Raw genomic sequence first — 21,648 nt, 5'->3', positions numbered from 1 at the left:
CATGGCGCCACGACATTTGTCTCGGTGTCTGCAGGCCGGGCATCAGCATGGCCAACAGCTTGCAGCCAGCAGCACGACCTGCCCCCTTCCGCAGCTACTGATATCCAATACCCAGACAACTGGCATCAAAACAAACTACCTTAGGCACCTAGGTAGGTAGATAGGTCTCCTTGACAGGCATCATGGTCTCTGACTTGGTTGATGCGGCATTTCTGGTCCGGGCCGCATTGACTTGGATGCGTATTTCACAGTATCCCAGAAAGCCAACAGAATGGCCGCCTTCGGTTCGACGCGCAAGCCTCTGCAGCTGTATTCCATCTCGTATCTACCTCGGTCCCTACTCCGTACATTGAGCGAAATGTCCCTTCTACAGCCAACGCCATATACTCCCACTTTTGTTTCTACATCGACCCAAATGCAGCACCTTTCTTAACCAATAACTTTGCCATCCTCCTCGCCCGTACCCAACTTTTGCGACGCCTTGGCCTGATTTTGTCCCTCCTCACCACCCACAGCATCACCAACAGCACCACCATCACCACCCAAAACAACAACCCCATTATTCCCCTCATTGATCGGCACAACAACCCCATTTTTCTCATTGCCATTCCCAGCCATACTCACCCTCACCTCCACCCCTCCATTCCTCCCCCTCGCCCCCTCCTCTCCAGGCGGCGAGTTCGTCCCCGACCCGCCCGGGCTCGGCATCCGGCTCCCCTCCCGCTTCAAATCATAATCCAACCACAGATGGGCGCCCGCCTCCTTAAGCAGGGCGACGCATTCCGTCCGGCCCGCCTTCTCGGCCAGGTACAGCGGGGTGTGGTCGGCGAGGTTGCGGGCGTGCACGCTGGCGCCGCGCTCGAGCAGCTCGCGCAAGATGCGGGGGTCCGGCCCCACGGCGGCGAGGTGCACGGCCGTGTTGCCTGCGTAGTCGGAGCGTTTGAGCAGGCGGTGGTTGTACTCGTCGCCTTCGAGGATGGAGCGCACGCTGGCGAGGTCGCCGTTCCGGATGGCGTAGCCGAGCGCAGTGAAGGCGGTTTCTGGAAAGATGCCCTTGTGTTAGTGTTTGCTGACAGATAGGTACCTGATAGGTGTGATGGGAGGGGAAGTGAAGCAACATACCGGCAGCTGTCAACCTATCCACCGCCGAATCAACGCTCCCGGCCGGGTGGACAAACGAAGGCAGCGTCATCTCGGTCATCTCCCCCCTCAAAGAATGCGCCATGCGCGTCGCAATTTCCTGGTACGACAACCCCGGCAACGCTAACAAATACGACAACTTCGTCAGCGCCGCCTCCGTCGTCAAATCATGCCCAAACACCACCCCCGCCCGTCCCAGCGCCGTCCCGGGCGCATACAGCGGCGACACAAACCCGTTGGTGCACTGGCTGACATTCACCACCACCACCCCGCGCTGCACCGCCTCGCGGATCACCTTGGTCAAGCTCCCGTCGACGCCGCCGGGCGCGTTGCCCATGCCGAACGTCTCGAGGATCAAGCCCCGCAGGTTCGGCACCCTAAGCACGCTGTCGACCATCTCGGGCTTGATCCCGGGGAAGATGCGTAGGCACGCGACGTGGGCGGTGTCTAGGTAGGGCGTGACGCGGAAGGAGGCGATGCGGGTCGGGCGGCGGACCAGGCCCCAGTTGACCTCGACTCCCAAGGACGTGACCTTGGCGAGGGGCGCGCAGTTGGGCGAGGCGAAGGCCTCGAAGCTCGACGCGGACACTTTGGTGGTGCGGTTGCCGCGGAAGAGGGTGTGGTGGAAGAAGAGGCAGACCTCGGGGATGACGAAGGTGCCGGCGATGATGAGCGAGCCGAGGAGGTTGTCGACGGCGTCGGACTGCAGGGCGAAGATGGAGGCCTGCGAGCCGGTCAGGATGACGGGTTTGCCGAGGTCGGACATCATGAAGGACAGCGCCGACGCGGTGTAGGCGAGCGAGTCGGTGCCGTGAAGCACCACGAAGCCGTCAAAGTAGTGGTAGTTTTCCTGGATGGTCATTGCGATCTCGGTCCAGCCCGTCGACGAGATGGAGCTCGAGTCGAGCAGCGGGCTGAACTCGAGGATGCCGTAGCGGATGTGCCGCGAGTAGGCGCTCGGAGGCGTCCGCAGGCTGTCGAGCGTCAGCTTGACGCCGTTTTTGTAGGCGTGGAGTTTGACTTTTGGGAGGGATTGTTAGTCGGTTGTAGGCCATATGTGGTGATAGTTGGTGAGGTATGTACATACCTTCTGGTGCTGATCTGTCGTTGAAGGAGGGGCGCGGCGCCATGGCCTTCTCGAGGAAGCCGTTCATGGGCACGAGGCCGTCCTCGGAGGGCTGCATGCAAATGGTGCCGCCGGTCATGATGATGAGAACCCGCGACTCCGGGTAGCAAGTGTCGGGCGTCAGGCCCGGGATCAGCGTTCCTCCCATTTTGATGATTGTGATGAGTTGCCGGAATTGGAGGAATCGGTGCGAGCAATTGATATGAGGTGGTGAGTGAGTGTGTGGGTTGGTGTTGAGACAAAAAATAGTGGTCAATCCGACACTGAGAGACAAGTGAAATCGCCGCAAGGAACGGAGGTATATACGTTGTTGTGAGTATCAAGAAACCTGCCGAGTCAGAGAGCGATTGGACAATTCTTTGTTGCAATGGAAGTTGTGGGCTTTTTGGTGTTGGAGTTCGATTCCTCGAGTCAACCACCTTGGGGCGGCGGATTCGGCGACCGACTCTCTCACTTAGAAGTTCAGCGTCCAGACCCGGCTTTTTCTTTGATCAGATGGGATTGCTTATATTAGTCAAGACACGGCGGTACCGACACAGGAGATCCGGCAACGGACGTTGGAAACACGAGGTAGAGCAGCCAGCGCATCGAAGGATGATGGGAAAACAAGGAAGTCAGTCACGCGGAACACACAAATATTCAAGCTTGTTAGCTAACAGAAAGTCGAATTTGCGAATCGGTGACAGCACGAGGGGGGGACTAGGACCCATGGGAAGCCGCTGACAGCCGCCACCGCCGATGCTGCTGCTGCTGCTCTTTCTTCTTCAAATCTTGCGCCCTTTCCCACCCTCGGAGCATGCGCAGCAAGCATACACGTAGATAGAATCTGGGGGGGACCGACTTCGGTCGGCTTCTTTTTCGTCGACCGGGTCGTTCGTCCGTCCGTCCGTTCCATCTCGCAGGCGGCGCATGGCATGGGCTAGGTAATTGTGCATCTGCGACCGTGGTAATCGCCGGAGGTCTGATAAGAAAGGATGCATCCTCAAAAATAACCTCTGTGTGTGGAAGGTCGGAATGCATTGGAACGGCTCCCCGAGGATCTCGGTGCGCAAGGATGATCGAGGGCCAGCGATAAGGCAAAAACAAAAAAAAGGGCGGGCCGGGACTGGACTGCCCGCTGGTCTGACGGCCGCTCACATGGCTGCTGGCAGACAGTTGACAGCTGTTGTTGACCGCCGTTGACCGCCTCGTTTTGTTCCATCAGCATGGAGATGCGAGGTGGTGTTCTGGCGGGGCCGAGAATGGGGACATGGTGATAAGATGGTTCAAGACCCGAATAAGATGAGGAGGACAGGAGTGAGGAAAGACAAGGATGAAGCGAAAATGGGATGACCAGACGTCTTTATACCACTGCGACCAGAGAGCGAAGAGCATTCATGTCCGTCGCTGCGTGTCTGCGTGGGGGTCTCGCGGCGGGATGTGGTTTTCTTTGGCAATTGACGCCTGCCCTGGGCTGTCAGGCGTGGGCAGGCGGAATACCTAGGTGTGGTTTGTGGTTTTCGATGTGTCACCTGCGGGTGGAATGGAAGTTTGGTCTGAGAGATGGAATGCAAAAGTCTGGAAGCAACACCACATTCAGCGACAACCTCTTGGGAAGGTTTGAGCTGGTGAAGATGGAGAATGAAAGGATGTTATGAAGAACTTGAGAGAGAAGAATCCTCCAAGACTTGTACTTCATGGTCATGACCCCAATTCCGTTGAACACTCTCACTATCAACGTACCTGCCGGTTGTGAAGCTGGCTCGCGGAGGGCCACTCCACCTCACACCGACGGCGTCCGGCAGCTGCAAGTCTCTAGCCCGGAAACTCGGTGCCGAACCCCACACATTTTCTGGATGCCAAGCCCGCCAGTCGCCAACCCCACCATCCTAAGCCGGGCTCCACTTTATTTTTTCATCGCATTTTCTGTCTTAGTCGCGGGGCAACCCAGCCATATCAAACAGAAATTTTCTTTCATCATACCCTAGCTGGAGACCATACCACCGTATATATCGGATCAATTCGTCCCTGGGATTTTGGGTATCCAGCCAATTTTTTTTACCACTTTTCTTTCCGCTCCAAGAAACCAACTGTTGATCTCCCACCACCAAAACATCACCAAAATGGCCGACACCATTGAAGAGTCCCCCGTCTCCTACGAGGAGCTTATGGACCTCGAGGATGAGTTTGAGCAGGCTGAGACCGAGATCAGTGAGTTCTACTGCGTCTCCACCAACTCAATTGAGTGACCAAATGCTGACGTTTTACCCTCCCCTTCCAGTCCGCCAGCAGTATGCTCTCTACAAGCCTCTCTTCGCCAAGCGCGCCGAGCTGGTGTCGCAGATCAAGAACTTCTGGCCCCTCGTCTTCGAGGCCGCACCCATGGACATTGACGAGTACATCCAGCCGACCGACTCGCAGGTGATCCTGTCGTCGCTCCGGGGCCTTACCGTGACTCGCTTCGAGCTCGACGCGGACCCGGTCAAGGGCGACCCGCGCAGCTTCGCCATCCGCTTCGAGTTCGACGAGAACGAGTACTTTGAGGACAAGGTGCTGGAGAAGAAGTTTTGGTACCGCTACGGCAAAGACGGCTTCCGCGGCTACGTCAGCGAGCCCGTCGAGATCAAGTGGAAGGACGGCAAGGACCTGACGGACGGCCTGCTGAACCTGGCCAAGGCGGTCTACGACGAGCAGAAGGGCAAGCCGCGCCCGGCTGCTGCTGCCAACGGCGCCGACAAGAAGGACAAGAAGAAGGAGAAGGAGCCCCTCACGGAGAAGCAGAAGGCGCTCAAGGAGAAGATTGACCAGACCGGTATGGGCGGTGTGAGCTTCTTCTGCTGGTTCGGCTATGTTGGCGAGTACGTCACGGCCGAGGAGAGCGCCGAGGCCATGGCTGAGGAGGCCGAGGAGCGCCGCAAGCGCAAGGCTGGCGAGGCGGTGCCCAAGAAGGATGAGGACGAGGACATGGAAGATGCCGATGACTCGGACGATGACGAGGACGACGATGATGATGATGATCTGGACATCTTCCCTACAGGTGATGCCGTCGCCCTGGCTATCGCTGACGACCTGTACCCGGGTGCGATCAAGTATTTCAGTACGTGGCTCTACAATTTCACTACGGGTCTTCGTTTAGGAACGGCTGCTAACACAGGACACAGTCCAAGCTCAGGAGCAGGACATCCTTAGTGAGATTTCCGAGGAGTTTGATGACGAGGCTTCGCTGTCCGACAGCAACGACGAGGAGGAGGAGAAGGAGGCTCCCAAGCGGAAGAAGCAGAAGGCTTGAACCAGGGCGGCTGCTGGTCTGCCATGGCTGACTGATGACGGATCGGTCTCTATGATACCCTTGTGTGTGTGTGTTCATGATGGGATAATTTTATGACGGTTGGATAGAGAAAAAAAAGTTACTACGGATACAGGATGGACTCGTATAGAGAGTTACACTACAACAAAGCTAGTAGCCGAGAAGGTTGCTGTCGATTGTTTCTCTGCTAGGTTGTTTGCCATGTTTCAGGTGTCTCTTCTGCTTGGTGGTCGGATGCCTTGGCATCTAGATCTCAGGGGAAGCCAAGTCTTGGCGCCAACAACACGACTCTTTCAGAGCCTCATGCACACGGCAAACGACCTGCAGAATCCAACCGCCCATTCAACGTCTCTGTTCCGTATGCTACGTAACCTAAACATGCCAGGAAAAGGAACCAAGATCTAGACTCTTTTTCGTCGTCAACACGACCTCCCAAGATCTCCAGATCGCTCCAAGCCTTTTTTGCATTCTCCACTTCCATGGCACATCCCCCTCGGGCGATTCGCCGGCCAAGGGCCAAGCCCAGGCCTCCGTAACTCCAAGTGTTTCAGCATTGCTCGCCTTTGCCCCCCAGGTCCGCCGCCCAGGTCGGCAGTGCAAGCTTGAATGCGTCAACTCGCTCCGGGACACGTGCGACCCGACATTGCAGGCCTGAGCTTGGCTTTGCTTGGAAGAGTGTCAGCGGTCGGTCATGGCGGTCATGGGGATGGACGTGGGTGTGGGTGTGGTGGAGAGGGGGGAGGGGAATGGGATTGTTTCGATTCTCCATCCTCGTCTGCTGCTGTCTTTTGACTTGGTCTCTTCTTCTCTTCTTGTTTACTTACTTCTCTAGAGTTAACGACTCTGGTCAACCATCACACCACCACCCACCCAATATCGACTTGGGGTTGTTGGTCTGCAAAAGCACCTCGTCTATGGCTGAGGGTTGCTAGACGTTTTTACTCTCTTTTTTCGTTTCTCTTCTCTTCGCTTCGTGATACGTGCTTTGGACGCGGCCTTTTGTTTGCTTCGCTACTGTCGTTTTTTTGTCCTCGAAGGCTGTGCCATTCTTTTTTTGTGTGTTTTTGTCTCGACGACTTACAACGACGACGACGACGTTCTTTACGATCTGGAATCGCCCTTTTTTAACCTCTTCGACTCTTGTTCGGTTTGATACCTACCTACCTACGCTCAACAGCGCTGGACCAGACTCTCTTTGGTTGTTGGGCTGGCCCTGTTTCACTCGACAGACTTGGATTCTTGACTCCGACGACTTTCCCCCAGGATACCTAGGCTCAGGGACATGACGACAGCTTGGACTTGTTAAGGGTATCACTGGTTTTGTCACTCGTTAGATTACGGAAAGGAAGAGTTGGAGAAAATGAGGTTACTACCTTGGTTGACGGCGTCTCTTGGTGTGCTGGTGAGGTCCGCGGCGGCTATCGAGTTGGATTTGGACAATGAAGGTGAGGCACTTGTCCAAGGACTGTCCTTGATATTCATGTCTCTCAGAAGCTGATACCCCCCCCAGAATCCATCAAGGCCGCCGCGAGCACCATCGCCTTCGGCCTGGTCCGCTACTACACCGGCAACTACACCGGCGACACTCCCGGCAACCTGCCGGACCCCTACTTCTGGTGGGAGGCCGGCGCCATGTTCGGCACCCTCGTCGACTACTGGGCTCTGACCGGCGACGAGTCCTACAACGCCATCACCCTCCAAGCCATGGTCCACCAGGGCACCGAGAAGGGCGACTTCATGCCGCGAAACCAGACCCGGACCCTCGGCAACGACGACCAAGGCTTCTGGGGCATGGCGGCCATGTCGGCCGCCGAGAACAACTTCCCCAACCCGCCGCCCGACCAGCCCCAATGGCTCGCCCTCGCCCAGTCCCTCTTCAACCAGTGGGCGTCCCGCTGGGAGCCCGAAACCTGCGGCGGCGGCCTGCGCTGGCAAATCTTCGCCTTCAACAACGGCTTCAACTACAAAAACTCCATCTCCAACGGCTGCTTCTTCAACATCGCCGCGCGCCTCGCCCGCTACACCGGCAACCAGACCTACGCCGAGTGGGCCGCCCGCATCTGGGACTGGGAGGAGGGCATCGGGCTGATCACGCCCGACTACGCCGTGCACGACGGCGTCGGCATCAACCCTCTGAACGGCGAGTGCCTGGTCGGCAGCATGGACACGAACCAGTGGACCTACAACGCCGGCATCTTCCTCCACGGCGCGGCCGTCATGTACAACCTCACCAACGGCAGCGCCGACTGGCGCGCGCGCGTCGACGGCCTCCTCTCCAACACCATCAACACCTTCTACGTCACCCCGGAACCCGGCAGCCCCGCGGGGGAAAACCCCGTCCTGAGGGAACTCTGCGAAGGGCCCCAAAACTTCTGCAACATCGACCAGCGCTCCTTCAAAGGCTACCTCACGCGCTGGCTCGCCAGCACCTCCCTGCTCGCCCCGCACACCCAACCCATCATCCAGCCCCTGCTCCAATCCTCCGCCGTGGCCGCCGCCCACGCCTGCTCCGGCCCGACCCAACCCCCCGACTTCAAAGGCCACACGGGCACCGCCTGCGGGTTTCGCTGGACCACCGCCGGCGGGTTCGACGGCCTCGTCGGCGTCGGCGAGCAGATGAATGCTCTTTCGGCGGTCATGTACACGCTTGCCGCGCGCCCGGGCGCGCCGGAGCCGTTGACCGCGGATACCGGGGGTACGTCGAAAGGGAATTACGCGGCGCAGGGCCGGGCGATGGAGGATGAGGAGACGGGCATGGCGTACGCGACCATCACGATACGAGATCGAGTGGCGGCGGGGTTTGCGACGTCGGCGATCGCGTTGGGGGTGGTGGCCGGGTGTGCGTTTGTGATTATGTGAGGAGGGAAAAAGAAAAGCATGCCGGCCAGGTTGGATTGGGTTCTTGGGTATTCAAAATGGCACTTTTGCGAGGGTTGGGGGGAGGCCGCGGCGTTTGGTTTTGGTTTTGGATTTGGTTTCTTGGGTTGTGTTGTAGGTATTTGCTTTCTTGGATATGATCTCATTTTTATTATTACTTACGACTTGGATAAGGTAGCAAGGAGGATCTGGTGAGAGGACACCTCCCTGAGATTGCTTACCTAGCTACCTACCTTATTTATCATGACACTCGGACGGCAGATGAGACAGAGTCGGAAAGAAAACTCATCAGCCAGCGTAGAGATGTCAAGATTTTTTAATCTAACTCAGTTTGACCGTACACTTTGGTCCAAAACATTGGATTTGTGGCACTTACTCCTCCAGTGCCTCATGTACATACCATGTTCCAGTTCCAGACATGAGAGAGATGAAAACTGCCTTGGGTGTGTAAAGTTGGGATGGTTCATCAGAGTCCTCCCTTCAACATCATCACATGGATAGTCACACCGCCAACTTCACGAAAAAAGAAGCCATCCATAGCGACATATATTCGTACATGACATGAGTTCTCTACTTAGCTTCCTAATACACCCACTGCGCAACATCATTCGGCCCGCCCTTGGTCTTCCTCGTCAGCACCTCCTCCACCACCTCCCGCACGCCCTGCTTGTTCTTCCTCTCCCTCAAAAAGTCCTCAATGATTTGCGAGCGCGTCAGCGTGCCCAGCGTCACCTTCCTCTCCACGTCCGCCTCGGTCGGCAGGCCCAAGTGCGCGTGCGGGTACTCGTCGTAGTCGCCGTCCGTCAGCAGCTGCAGCGGCACGTGGCCCTTGGGCAGGCGGAAGTAGGGGTCCGTCAGCTGGGCGCTGGCCTCCTCGCCGGCGGGGATCGACTCGAGCGTCGGCGGGTCGTACTTGGCCGGGCGCGGGGGCTTGTCGATGAGCAGGGCCGTGACGCCCTCGGTGAAATCGTGCGCCTCCATGAACTTGGCGGCCATGGCGTGCTCGCGGACAAAAGTCTCGCGGATCGACCAGCGGCGGCCGATGCGCATCTGGCGGAGGGCGACGTGGACGGCGGTCGGGGAGCGCTGGCGCAGGAGGGCCAGGGTTTCCTGCGCCCACTGCTGCGTGGGGCCTTGCTCGGCCTCGAGCGCCTCGACGATCTCGTCCACCGTGTCGTGGCAGAAGCAGCGGTCGATGGCCTCGCGGAGCTGGCCGCCGATGAGGATGGGCTGGTCGTGCGGCAGGCCCGTCGCGTACTCCTCGATGGTGGCGTTGATGGTGGCCAGGCGGGTTTCCTTGTCGTCGTAGTCCTTGAAGCGCAGCTCGGCGAGGCGGGATTCGAGCAGCGGGAGGGTGGTGGAGTGGAGGTAGTGGGTGGCGATGCCGGCGTAGAAGACGTTGACGCCCGACAGGCGGGCGCTGGTCAGGGCGAGGTAGGTGCCGACGTATCCCGGCAGGCGGGGGAGGAAGAAGGAGGCGCCGACGTCGGGGAAGAAACCGATGTTGGTCTCGGGCATGGCGAAGAGAGTGCGCTCGGTAGCGATGCGGAAGGGGGCGTGGATGCTGAGGCCGACGCCGCCGCCCATGGTGATGCCGTCCATGAAGGCGATGTAGGGCTTGGTGTAGGTGGCGATCAGGTGGTCGAGCTGGTACTCCTGGGCGAAGAACTCGACCGACTTCTTGATGCCGTCGGGACCTTCCTTATTCCACTTGGCCAGCTGGGCGACGTCGCCGCCGGCGCAGAAGGCTTTGGGGCCGGCGCCCTTCATGACGATGACGTTGGCCATGTCGGACTTGGCCCACTCGAGCAGGCGCGGGGCGATCTTGCGGATCATGGAGCCGTTGAGGGCGTTGAGCTTGGAGGGACGGTTGAGCTCGATGGAGCGCAGTCCGTAGAGGCTGTTGAACAAGACATCTTCGGGCTCGTCGCCTTCGCGGGGCTTGAACATCTCATGGGCCTGTTCTGTCGAGATCTGTTGAGAGGCAAAGGGGCCCAATGTCAGCATTTATTATTTGTTTTGTTCCATCGCCATCGTCCATGCCGGAGAGAGCCACATACGTATCGTTGCTGTTTCGGCCCCAGTCCAAGGGACTGCAAGTCCTTGTCGGAAAGCAGCTTTGCGCGGAGCGGCATGGCGAAGAGTGGTCTCCGGGAAGCTAGCCGTGCTGGTGAGGACCAAGAGCTGCAGGCGCGGCAAGCAGTGAGAGTCGAAGATGGCGTTGATGCGTGTGCAGGGGCCGGCACCGCGCGGCTGAGGAGTGAGCGGGCGAACATTTAACTAAAAGTAAATATTGACGGAGGGACCGTTCCTGGCAAAGTATCCCCCGCTCTCTTTCTCACTCTGTCTCTCTCTCGTTCTCGGAGCAGCAGTGGACCATGGACCGACTAGCAGGATATTTTGCGCCGAGGCCCACGAGATGCTGCCGGTGGTGGCCGGGGCTGCTTTGACTGTCCTTGGGCTGCTGGGGGGCTGCCGAGTTGCTCTTGGTTGCCGACGCCGTCGTTTTTGATCGTCTGCGATGTCTTTCTATTGGTGAATGGGCGCTTGTTGGAGCCGAAGGTGACCGCATTGCCGGGCGAGGGGCACCCTTGCGCAGGTCAGGTGGCCGACAGGTGCCAGAGGGTGGAGGCAGCCGACGAGCATTGGAACTGAACTGCTTGATGGCAACCATCAACCACCTCGACACCTTCCTTCCCAGAGCAACAACGACTTTGTTGATGGCCAATGGATGGAAGAAGAAATCACAGATAAGAGAGAAGGAAAAACTCTAACCTGCTGCCTAGATAACCCGAAATAAAATCTGACCACTAAGTCATGGAAGCACCTATGAATCCGTTCCTTGGTGCTGTCCTAGCTACTCCGTAGTGCACCCTACCTCGCATCTACATGCCACGAACTCGTCCCAACACCCGCCAGCCCCAAAAAGAAACTTGCCAACCCCCATGCTCCCGGGTCCGGCACCTGTTCAAACCCTGAACCCCCAATATAAACCGTCCTCCCCAGACTGGCCCTCATACCTTTGGTTCCCTCTGCCGCACGCTGTGCTGCCTCCGCCGCCTTCCTCACATCTCCCGTCTCCTCCAGCGTCTCGACAAACGGGTACAGCGCGTCGATGAGCGTGCGGTCTCCGGGCCTGGCCGGCGTGTACTTGGACAAGGCATCACAGCTCTCTCTCAACGCCGCCGCCCACACCGCCGGCGTGGCCTCTCCTTGGCCCTGAGCTCGTAGCGCCGCGACGAGAGCATTGAGGAAAATGGCGTAGAGAGCCCCCGACGTGCCGTCCATCTCGCGCTCCACCACAGGCACGATGCTGGCCACGTCGGCTACCGCGTCGCCGGTGAGGGGGTGGCTTTGGAGGTGGGCGAGGATGGCTGGTGACTTCTGTGTTAGCAATGCTGAACCTGATCTGTTTCGTACGCCGAGCGATTTGGCAGTAGTTAAACTCACCCTCGGCTCCCCGCTTCAGTCCAATGCCGCAGTCGCCGTCTCCCACCACCGTGTCGTACCTGGTCACCTCCGGCTCGGCTGCCACCACGGCCTCGAGCGCCCGCGTCAGGGCTTGCTGGGCAGCCTCCCTGTCCAGCGTCAACCCCGTCGGCTGGATCTCGTCCCCGGCAGACGCGTCCTCGTCTCGGGTAGCCGTGTTCCTGGCCTCCCACGTCTCCTTGCGGATCGGCGTCGACCAGCCCGTGGCCTCGCACGGGTAGTCGAGCAGCTGGATCATGCTCGGTCCGCCAATGTCGGTGTTGACCACGTTGAGCAGCGTGATGCTGAAGCCCAGACCGTTGAGACTGGTCATGAACGTCCCGCTGAGGATCCTCACCGGGCGGATGCCGTATGTCCTCTCGAGTTGAGCCACCACCTCCGCCACGATGCCCCCCATCTCCAGCACGCTCACCCCGCCGAGGTTGTTCACCAGCAACACCACCTCGTTCGAGTTCACCGTCAGGAACGCCCGATCCTCATCGTTCGGATCCAGCATCTGGGCCAACATCCTCCCCACCAGCTCAGGCAGCTCCAATCTCTCCCTACTCGACCCTTGCTCGTTATGAATCCCCATCCCAATCTCAACCTCCCCATCCTGCAACCCCTCGCTCCCATCCCCTCTCTCCCTCCCGGGGACATGCACATGCTCCAAACTGGCACCCACGCTGACCAAATTCCCCGCCACCAACCTCGCAACCTTGGCCACGTCTTTCAACCCGTACCCCATCGCCGCCAGCGCGCCCGCGATCTTCAACACCAGCACCGTGCCCGCAATCCCCCTCCGCCCAACTTTCCCTGCCTTCTTCCTCCCCACGCCCACATCATCCCCCACCACCACCATCTCCACCTCCACCCCTTGCGCTCTTGCCTTTTCCACCCCGACCCCAAAGTTGAGCACGTCCCCCGTGTAGTTCATCACCACCACCAACACCCCGCCTCCCTCTTGTTGCGAACGATTTACGCGCCCCAAAATCGCGGTACGCACCTGCGCCGCGCTCGGGCTGGCAAAGATCGTCCCCGCCACGGCGGCGCTGAGCAGGCCCGGCCCCACCATGGCCGAGAAGGAGGGCTCGTGCCCGGACCCGCCGCCCGAGATGAGGTGGACCCGCTGCTCGCGCGGGCCGTAGCCCGGGCGGCGGTAGACGATTTTGTTGGCGGCGTCGACGGCGAGGCCCGGATTGGTTAGGGTGAGGGAGTGGAGAGAGGTTTGGAGAAGGTGTGGCGGGGAGTTGAGGAAGTGTTTGGTGGACATTTTTGAAGAATGGGGGTTTGGGTATTGGTGTGTGGTTTGGGATATTTGAGGTTGGTGTTGTGGGAATGAAGGGTGGTTGGTGAGTTGAGTCAAGGTGTCGTTGACATAAAGTAGGTACTTAACTCAGTGTGAGTTGGAGCTCCGTCTGTGTAAGTGAAGTGGCCCACTCCACCGTAGGTAGGTAGCCTAAGTTTGCGATGAAATATGAACCCCAAACGGACAGACAAAGTATGTCTCCGGTTGTGGCTTTAAACAGCAGCAGTTCGTTGGTCTCAATAAGCATCGGCCGGAATAGCGTCACTTAGAAAATAAACCCTTTTCGGCAAACACAAAAAGCCGTCCGGGAATGGCGTCGTTTTTCGGGAGATGTTGCCCGGGCTTGGGAACGGCAGTCGATTGCGTAGGTACTATTAGTATGCCCCGCCTCTGCTGTTAATCGGGTAGTGCTTCCAGGTTGGAAGTTGGAAGTTGACATGGAAGGTGGGGAGCGGGACAAGCAGTGCGGGGGAGGGGAGGCTAATAAACCGCCTTGAACCCGACCGAGTCAATGAACGACAACCTGGAAACGAATGTTGATGAACCTACATGGAGACATCCTTTGCTAGGTAGGTAGTTTACTTAGAGAGTTTCCACGATTTGTGATCTGCAGCAACGAGGGGAAAATGGTTTGGGATCGTGGTCCAGTGCTTGAGTCCGTCTAGCAAATCTATTGGCCTCTCCTACTCATCGACGATGCCAGGAAGTCAGAGTGAGCCAAGCTCGGCTGAGCGTGTTCAGACCGATCGAAGACAAGGAATTCTTTAGGTTGGAATTATTTTGATTAATATTTGGAGCATCCTCTATTCCATCATGCTCCTCATATCATCCATCCCATGAATTCCACCTCTACCGGTCAGGATATTACCTGAGTTAGCGAGCTGCCTAATTTTCCCCAACCACGCCGCGGCCCATCCATCTATGTCTATCAAGGAGGCTGCTCTCAAGCAGCGAACAATAACACTATATATACCGTAGAACATGTGATGTACGCACTCCATCCTAAACCCCCAAACTCCTCACACACCCCCACAACACCACCGGCACAACCACATTATCATTCCCTCCCGTCAACACCGCCTCCGTCAGGCTGGCCAGCGCCGCGCACCCCGCCGCGCGCGGTATCTCCCTGCTCAACCACGCCATCTCAAACACGCCTCGGAGCGCATCCATCCCCGAAACAGCAGCACCAGCAGCAGCATCAGAAGAAGAGGAAGCAGGAGTAACTGTCGTTGTAGCCCAACCGCCAGCCCTCAACCACCCCGCGGCAAGCATCAACCCGCCAAACACCGCCGCGGCAAATGCCGCGCTGCCTTCCAAGCTCTTGCCCCCTCCCCACAGCCACTTATGCCGGCCCCATCGCCTGCCGACGAGGGACGCAGCGGCGTCGCCGAGCCCGACGCACACGACACCAGCGACCATGGCGGTTTCGCGGAGGGGGAGGTCCCAGCCTTGGAACGGGGCGCTGCCATTTTCTGTAGATGACGCTGTTGATGATTCCGATGACGATGACGATGCCCCGTCGGAAGAAGAAGAAGAAGAAGAAGAAGAAGAAGAAGAAGAAGAAGAAGAAGAAGAAGAAGAAGAGCGCGGCAACCCCCCCAAACTAAACCACAGCGGAATCGCGCACCCAATCAGCAAAAAGATATGACTCACCACCACTGGCCCTCTCAAATCTCGTCCGTCCACGTACGGCGTCAAGAACCTCGCAATGGGCCTCGACAGCGGCGGCAGCTGGCTGGCGCGCAGCAGGTCCACCAGCAGGAAAACCCCGAGCATGATGGCCAGCGCGAGCGCCGCGTAGCACGGGTCGACGTACGTCGCCGGCAGGAACATGAAGACCATCATGAAGTGAAACACCTTGCGGCGGGTGTCGACCTCGACGGCTTTTGATAAGCGGAAGACGGTCGCCAATCCGGTGATGAGCACCAGCGCCCAGTAGCCCGAGATGAACAGGCGGGTGGAGGCCGCGCCGAAGGTGGTTAGGCGGAGGTGGTTGACCCATCCCGAGGTGCAAGTTTCGTCATGGCAGGGTTGGGAGGTGGTGTTCGTCGAGGGGGAGGAGGAGGAGGAGGTGGAGGAGGAGGAGGAGGAAAGGAGCGGAGGCAAACAGATCCAGCGCTCCAAGCTCGCCTGGACGACGTGGAATCGAAACGCGGGTAGATCACCAAAAAGGTATCCCAGCGCCCAGCCGATGGGCTCGTTCCCTGACAAGGCGTTGCGCTGGACATACAGACGGATGCCGACCAGTCCGACGAGCAGGATGCTTGCGTAAACATAAATCGCGTAAAGCCATTTGCGGACGACGGCCTGGGATTCGGTCAGGGAGAAGAAGGGCCGGATGCTAGATGAGACGGCGCGTTTCCTTCGCCCGGACGGGGTTGTTGCTGCTGCTGCTGCGGTTGCCGTTGTCGGCGACCTTGGCTTTCGCAGCGGGCTGGTTCGCAGCGGGTGCTCGGCGAGACCATCAAAATAGGCTTCGTCTGCCGACCTGTCCGTGTCGGAATCGGTGGCGGTGGCATGGCTAGTCTTGGACCACGAACGAGGCCGCGCTCCGGGCAGGAGCTGACGCAGAAGCTGGTAGGCGGACTCCCCCGGGCGGGACAAAGAGGCAGTGGATCTCCTGAACCGCCATTTTGGCACGCGCGAGAGCGAGATGGACCACTGGATGACGTGGCTGCAGAGCGCAAGGAGGCCGACGCCGCCGCCCCAGAGCACGGCTTTCAAGATGACGGCCTGGGGGGAAGTGGCCAGCAGGAGCAAGAGGATGAGAGCTACCGAGAGCAGCTGCACCTCCGAAACCAGCAGGCTAGTTGTCGTGAGGTGGTGGAGGATGGAGCATAGCGTTTGATGCAAGGGGTAGAGCAAGACGAGGACCTCGGGAGAGAGGTCCTCTTTGCCTGCTGGTTGGGGCGCCGATGAGGCGAAGCTGAAAGGGATGCATGACAGCAGCCATTGCGTAGAGCTGATGGGCTCCCAGTACCGCGCGCCGGGAATAAGCGGCTTGGGCAGGGCACTGAGGCTGAGGACGAGACTCGGCAGCACGGCGTGCTTCACATGGCGGGCAACGAGGAGGGATACGAGGACGGGAATCAATGGTGGGTAAAGTAGCGGCGCGGGGTCGAAGGAGGCGGGAATACGAAGTGGGACGGTGTTGAAAGGCTTCTCCTGGCGGTAGGTCCAGAGTACGAGGCGCAGGGGATACGCAGCAGCCAGGAGACACGAGACGCCGGCCACAGTGAGTAGCTCTATGAGAGAGTCGTTGAATTAGCACACTCTGTCCGGCCGGGACCGGTCGGGTTTCGGAGCCCGGAGACAGTAACGGCGGAGTTACCCACCTTTGTGGTACAGCCGCAGAAACGGTTGCACATCGGCGTTGGAGGCCACCATAGCCGCTTGGCAGGCCAGCAGGAAAACCTCTGTTGTCCTCCTGACGATCTCGTTTCGTCGTCGAATATGGTCTGGTAAACGTTTCTTATCCCGCACCCTCCCAGCATTGCCAGCACCGGCACCGGGCTTGCGGCCTTCTTCTTCTAGAACAGCAGGCGAGAGCAGCGGCGTGGATGCGCCGGAGATATAATCATTGCCCCCTCTCAGCCCCTTGTGCAGGCGGAACTTGGGGGCCGGTAGCCCTTTGAGGAAATGCTCATCGTCGGCGTCGGTGCCGCTATCACTAGGGTGCGATGAGTCTCTCGCAAACGATGGAAAGGGGCCATTGGAAGGTTCGAGGAGGTCAGAGTTCAGGCGGTGGTAGGGGTGTGGCGAGCGGGAGAGGGAGCGGAGTGATGCATGGTCGTTGTCGGGACGGCCGAGGCCAGTTGAAGGTTGGGCTGGATCGAGATGCTCAGGCATCGCCGGTGAGGTGGTGACAGAGCAAGGATGTTGGGGGAAGGGAGAGTGAAGGTAGGATAAGGTAGGGAAAACATGGGACTGGTAGTGATTGAGGTCGACGTCGAACTATGCTCCCCAATGGCCGAGGAGAGCCCCGAGTGTTTGGTCAATTGAATACAGCAAGCTTGCTATTGCATGGTGTTATGATGTCGAGTCCCAACGTGGAAGATATGGGATGTGGTGTTGTTCCGGAATCACATGAAAGTTGGGTCCATGTTCGCTTGGATCGGCCGATAACGTTGCGTCGTTACCTTGATAGCCGTTGGACTGGACACGCTAGCCAGGAACGGCCGATCTTTTCCGCCACATCTGCGGCGGAGAAGTTCAAGCCACAACATGGAACGTGGCTTGTCGCCCCTCATTTTCTTTTCCCCGAATCCATTCCGCCGTTGCATCCCACTTCCAAGGCTGACCTCCCTCAGGCAGGTTGATTTGAGCAATGCATCACGGAACTTTTGGAGGTTGCCTTCCAACATGCAATCAATGTACTGTGTACTCCTACATGCAAGTCAATCAGGCCATGTTTTCCATTTCATTGCCGCAATCAGGTTTACTGTGTACCAATTGCTTCACCCTCACCGCATGGATCTCAATATTCCGCATGCACGTCAGCATGAAACCCTCTCCGTCAACACCACCACTCTCCTCATATGCACCGAGTCGGAGTCTGGACCATGCTGCTCCGCACAAACCCCCTCGCCGCGTCCGTGGTTTTGGGTGTGGCTTGCTCCTCAAACAACCGTTGTCGTGTTGCACAGCCTGAAACCTCGTGTCCGCAAGCAACTCGTCTTTGATGCCGGGCCTCGGCCGCAGTTTACACGAACTCCGTAGGTTCTTCCTGACAGCGGGCAGCGTCGAGAGACGGACACCAGTTACAACAACGCTATCACCATCGATGACGTCGATACATACGAGCAGCATCCACTGTGGAGAAGCCGGCCATCTTCCATGGTTTCTTTCCGTCCCCAGATGCAATAGCGCCGCTCTTAAGCCTGTGGGCCGGCAAGACAAACCGGGTGCAACCAAGTCATAGTGGCATCATGTTGTGTTGTTGTTACTGCTGCCGTCTTCCTGCGCAGGAAATCCCATGTGGCCGATATCTGACTCAGGACTGCGTGGCTGAAGGTGCAGAACCCGACCGTCGGAGGGACATTCCACATTGACAAAATGCACAACAATTCCGACACAACCTTCACTCACCGTGGCGCCAACATGTCGGACGCCAAGCTGTCCACTGCCACAGCCCAGGCCTGACCAGCTGAAAGGAGGAGCATCGATTTGTGGTGGGGACCGCGAGCCAGGCGCATGTCCCCCCACTCTGCTGGGGGCCGCAAAACCGCCCAATGGCAACTCTTCCAGAAACCGGATGGCTGGCGGCTGAGTCGGACCGCGAGAGAAGATGGCTGGGGTTTGCCGACACAACCACTCGCCCGACAGGCGACAAAGGCTCCAACACGAAGCGAGACACTTGGGTGGAACACAAGTGGACAGCAACGGAAAGCTTTGCTCTGCCACCACAGGAAACAGGTTCTTCCTCGTCAGTCCCGAGGCACAAACCGTGGTGGGAGGTTGTGATAGGGTTGCCTCCGAGATCCTCTAGGGTGGTGTGGATTCTGCTAGGGCTGATTGTCGTCGGTTCCTAAAAAAGAAGCTTGCTGTGTTACTGTGTTTTTGCTGCCTCTCAACGGAGTGACGTGGTTCGTCGATTGGCTCTTTTTGTCGGTCTTGCTTGGGCCCGCGGAGCGGCTGTGACGCACGCCGGCGTGTTCCAGCACCCTCCACCGCATCTGACGCCAACAAGCATCAAGGCCATCGGGTTCCCGGCCCAGCGGTGCTAGCGAGACGCCGACGCCTTGGCAGCCCAGATGTGCCCGAACCCGCGGCATCCCTGTCCGTTTTTTTGTTGTTGAGCGGCGTCATCCGAGCTGAGGCGATCTGCGAAGAGGGTGGCATTGGGAAGCATGCCCCTCCCGCAGCAAAACAGATCCGAACAGGATCATGGTAGTGTAAAGCATGCCTTGCTGACTAGGGGGTGGGAGATTTTTATCTATCCGTCCTTGCCCTACACTTCCTTGCTCACCTCACTTAGTTCCCTGGTCCCGGCTTGTTTGGTTTGAGGCGAATTCAACAGAGTCAGTCGTCCAAACATTTTGTCTCCAGACGGACGCAAATAGATCAGGCCGTTAAGGATCCAGGGGGCCATGCTGAAAGCCTGATCGCGACAAAACAACCCTGGAAAGTGGAAAGTCCGTTTCGGCAAACAAAGTTTCAAGGTAAGACACAGAGATTCTGTACAACTCGCCGCTTTTCTGTTACGTTTGTGTTTATCCAATGTCCACAATTTTGCCTCCAGCCAGTGGCTCTCAAGCAAGGATCCAGTCTGTGAAGCTCGTGGTGTTGAAGGGCCCAATTCTGCCTACGTGGTGGCTTTTTCTTTGACTTATCTCCTCTGCTCAGCCTCCTGTCTTGTCCTGACTTTGTCTTCTTCTCTTGCAAATATCGGGCCAGCATCTCACCACTGACCACGGCATAGTTTTGACCGCCTAGTGGGCTAGAAGAAGAAGGTGTCACGCCTGGAGCATTCGACAACAACGAGACTTGGTCTTCTCTGACCAACCTGCCAGGACTTGGATCCTGCTACTCTCACCTCGATTCTCTCTCGAGGTCATATCACAGTCACCACCACCATGGACTATCTCAAAGGCTCCAGGTCCGGCTATACGCCGCTTCCCATGTCCAACAAGGAGGCAGAGTCTACCGTTAATTCGACCCCAGACAAGCAACGGCGTCCATGTACCGTCATGACCTTCCTCCGGAGGACCGCCCTGGTCTTGCTGGTCGGGACGCTGCTGCTCTGGAGCGTGTCCCTGGCCTCCCCCATGATGCGCTGCCACCAGCCTAAGGACTCTTCCGTGGAAGCCCAGGCCGCCGCACCAACCGCCGCTACCGTCCCAGACAACGTCGACAACACGGACCCGAACTGGTTTTCCTCGAAGCTGAAGGCCGCCTCGCCGGCCTCTCTGCACGAGCTCCTCCACAAGTTCCTGCCCGGCAAGTTCCAGGACGGCGTCTTCCCCTCGGACCGCGAGGCTGTCGAGGCCATCCATCGCACCGACCCCGCCCTCGCGACCGCCATCCTCCGCCTGGCCCGCCGCGAGGACAACGGCACCGCCAGCACCAGCAGCGGCAGCAGCGACGATGATGACACCGCCACGTCCAGTGAAACCGGCGGGTCGACGGCCGGCTCAACCGACACCCCGCCCGAGACTTCGGCGACCTCGTCGACCAGGGAGAGCAGCAGCGCCACGGCCAGCAGCACCTCCGTTCCGACCAGCGACGAGCCGACCGAGCCGACGTCGACTCCGCCGGTCGAGACCAGCGCGTCCGACGCCGAGCCCAGCACCACCAGCTCCAGCGGCGGCGATGATAATGACACCACCCCTCCGCCCACATCTTCAGTTGACGATCTGCCTGGTACGTCTTCCGCCAGTGATAGTCCAAGTGAACCCACTTTCTCTCCTCCGCCCGAGACAACGGGTACGTCTTCTTCTTCCGGGCTGGACCCGTCATCTTTCTTAACCTCTTCTTCTTCTACCACCTCTACTTCTTCTTCCGAACTGGGTACGTCCTCGTCGCCGTCCCCGTCGTCCTCCGGCTCGCAGCCCGGGTCGTTCTCGAGGTCTTCTTCTTCGCCTGCTTCCTCTTCCTCTTCCTCTTCTTCCACCTCGAGCAGCGACCCGGTTGGAGGTACGTTGGGTGTGCTCGCGAGTTGTATTCCTTTTTTTATTCATACCTTTTTAATTTCTCTTCACTCTCACCACCCACCTCTTTGTTATCTCGACCAGCGAACTAACCTGCTTATCCTCAACAGATACCACCCTCACCACCACCACCCGCAACACCCCGACCACCACCGCCGCCCAAACCACTCCCAAACCGTCCACCTCCAAATCCGTCATCACCACCTACACCAGCACCGAGCCCAACGGCGCCGTCGTCACCGTCACCACCGTCGCGTGGGTCGAGGTCGAGCCGACCGACGCGCCCGACAACGGCGGGAACGAGCCGACCCTGCAGAGCGGCGCTGCTCCCGCGCGCGTCGTTGGCGGGCCCGGTGCTGCGGAGGGGGTGCTGATGGCCGGCGTGCTCGGCGTGGTGGGGTTGTTGGTGCTGGTGTAAGCTACGCGGGTCATTGATTGAGTCATGATTTGCTTTGGGAGGTTGAGATTGGGGGTTGTTTTTTCTGCTCTGTCGTTTTCCCTGTCTTTTTTTCTATAATTATTGTCATCTTTTGGGCATGGGCATTGCGCAGCAGGTCAGGTCATATTGGTTGGGATGGGTTGGGTTTCTTTCGTTTTCTTTTTGCTTTTGACATGAACGCATTCATTACGGATTATGGACGGGAAAAAAAGGTGAGGGGTGCTGGTCGGGTCGTCTGCCATTCTTTTAATGTTTTTTGTAGGGGGTTTTTTTGTTTTTTTTTTTTTTTTTTTTTTTTTTTTTGTTTTCGACTACACTAGTACCGTGGTGGTCTAACGTACGGTTAGTTAA

The 21,648-nt window shown here is 58.3% G+C and overlaps 8 protein-coding genes across 8 annotated transcripts; 3 read left to right on the top strand and 5 right to left on the bottom strand.

The window, feature by feature from the left end:
- Nucleotides 1-429: 429 nt before the first annotated feature.
- Nucleotides 430-2,414, bottom strand: VTJ04DRAFT_8058 (uncharacterized protein; the record flags this gene model as incomplete). The annotated part of the gene is made up of 3 exons (XM_069366453.1): nt 430-1,040; nt 1,123-2,160; nt 2,228-2,414. The coding sequence occupies 3 exons, from the start codon at nt 2,412-2,414 to the stop codon at nt 430-432; spliced, it is 1,836 nt and encodes a 611-aa protein (XP_069217386.1).
- Nucleotides 2,415-3,030: 616 nt separating this feature from the next.
- On the bottom strand, nt 3,031-3,473 carry VTJ04DRAFT_8057 (uncharacterized protein; the record flags this gene model as incomplete). Its single annotated transcript, XM_069366452.1, has 2 exons — nt 3,031-3,227; nt 3,293-3,473. 2 exons carry the CDS (start codon nt 3,471-3,473, stop codon nt 3,031-3,033), a joined length of 378 nt encoding a protein of 125 aa, XP_069217385.1.
- An 895-nt stretch (nt 3,474-4,368) lies between these two features.
- VTJ04DRAFT_8056 (uncharacterized protein) lies at nt 4,369-5,534 on the top strand (the record flags this gene model as incomplete). The annotated part of the gene is made up of 3 exons (XM_069366451.1): nt 4,369-4,456; nt 4,527-5,342; nt 5,407-5,534. The coding sequence occupies 3 exons, from the start codon at nt 4,369-4,371 to the stop codon at nt 5,532-5,534; spliced, it is 1,032 nt and encodes a 343-aa protein (XP_069217384.1).
- Nucleotides 5,535-6,912: 1,378 nt separating this feature from the next.
- Nucleotides 6,913-8,411, top strand: VTJ04DRAFT_8055 (uncharacterized protein; the record flags this gene model as incomplete). The annotated part of the gene is made up of 2 exons (XM_069366450.1): nt 6,913-6,997; nt 7,063-8,411. 2 exons carry the CDS (start codon nt 6,913-6,915, stop codon nt 8,409-8,411), a joined length of 1,434 nt encoding a protein of 477 aa, XP_069217383.1.
- A 600-nt stretch (nt 8,412-9,011) lies between these two features.
- On the bottom strand, nt 9,012-10,564 carry VTJ04DRAFT_8054 (mitochondrial 37S ribosomal protein mS47; the record flags this gene model as incomplete). Its single annotated transcript, XM_069366449.1, has 2 exons — nt 9,012-10,403; nt 10,490-10,564. 2 exons carry the CDS (start codon nt 10,562-10,564, stop codon nt 9,012-9,014), a joined length of 1,467 nt encoding a protein of 488 aa, XP_069217382.1.
- Nucleotides 10,565-10,767: 203 nt separating this feature from the next.
- On the bottom strand, nt 10,768-13,170 carry VTJ04DRAFT_8053 (uncharacterized protein; the record flags this gene model as incomplete). Its single annotated transcript, XM_069366448.1, has 3 exons — nt 10,768-10,945; nt 11,308-11,803; nt 11,880-13,170. The coding sequence occupies 3 exons, from the start codon at nt 13,168-13,170 to the stop codon at nt 10,768-10,770; spliced, it is 1,965 nt and encodes a 654-aa protein (XP_069217381.1).
- A 1,038-nt stretch (nt 13,171-14,208) lies between these two features.
- VTJ04DRAFT_8052 (uncharacterized protein) lies at nt 14,209-17,058 on the bottom strand (the record flags this gene model as incomplete). The annotated part of the gene is made up of 2 exons (XM_069366447.1): nt 14,209-16,454; nt 16,545-17,058. 2 exons carry the CDS (start codon nt 17,056-17,058, stop codon nt 14,209-14,211), a joined length of 2,760 nt encoding a protein of 919 aa, XP_069217380.1.
- Nucleotides 17,059-19,784: 2,726 nt separating this feature from the next.
- VTJ04DRAFT_8051 (uncharacterized protein) lies at nt 19,785-21,276 on the top strand (the record flags this gene model as incomplete). Its single annotated transcript, XM_069366446.1, has 2 exons — nt 19,785-20,634; nt 20,969-21,276. 2 exons carry the CDS (start codon nt 19,785-19,787, stop codon nt 21,274-21,276), a joined length of 1,158 nt encoding a protein of 385 aa, XP_069217379.1.
- Nucleotides 21,277-21,648: the final 372 nt, after the last annotated feature.

The sequence above is a fragment of the Mycothermus thermophilus genome (assembly GCF_041956435.1).
Source record: "Mycothermus thermophilus strain CBS 625.91 unplaced genomic scaffold VTJ04scaffold_5, whole genome shotgun sequence".
Classification (NCBI taxonomy): Eukaryota; Fungi; Ascomycota; class Sordariomycetes; order Sordariales; family Chaetomiaceae; genus Mycothermus; species Mycothermus thermophilus.
Note: the sequence above shows the minus strand (reverse complement) of the source record. Positions and strands in the feature narration are given on the sequence as shown.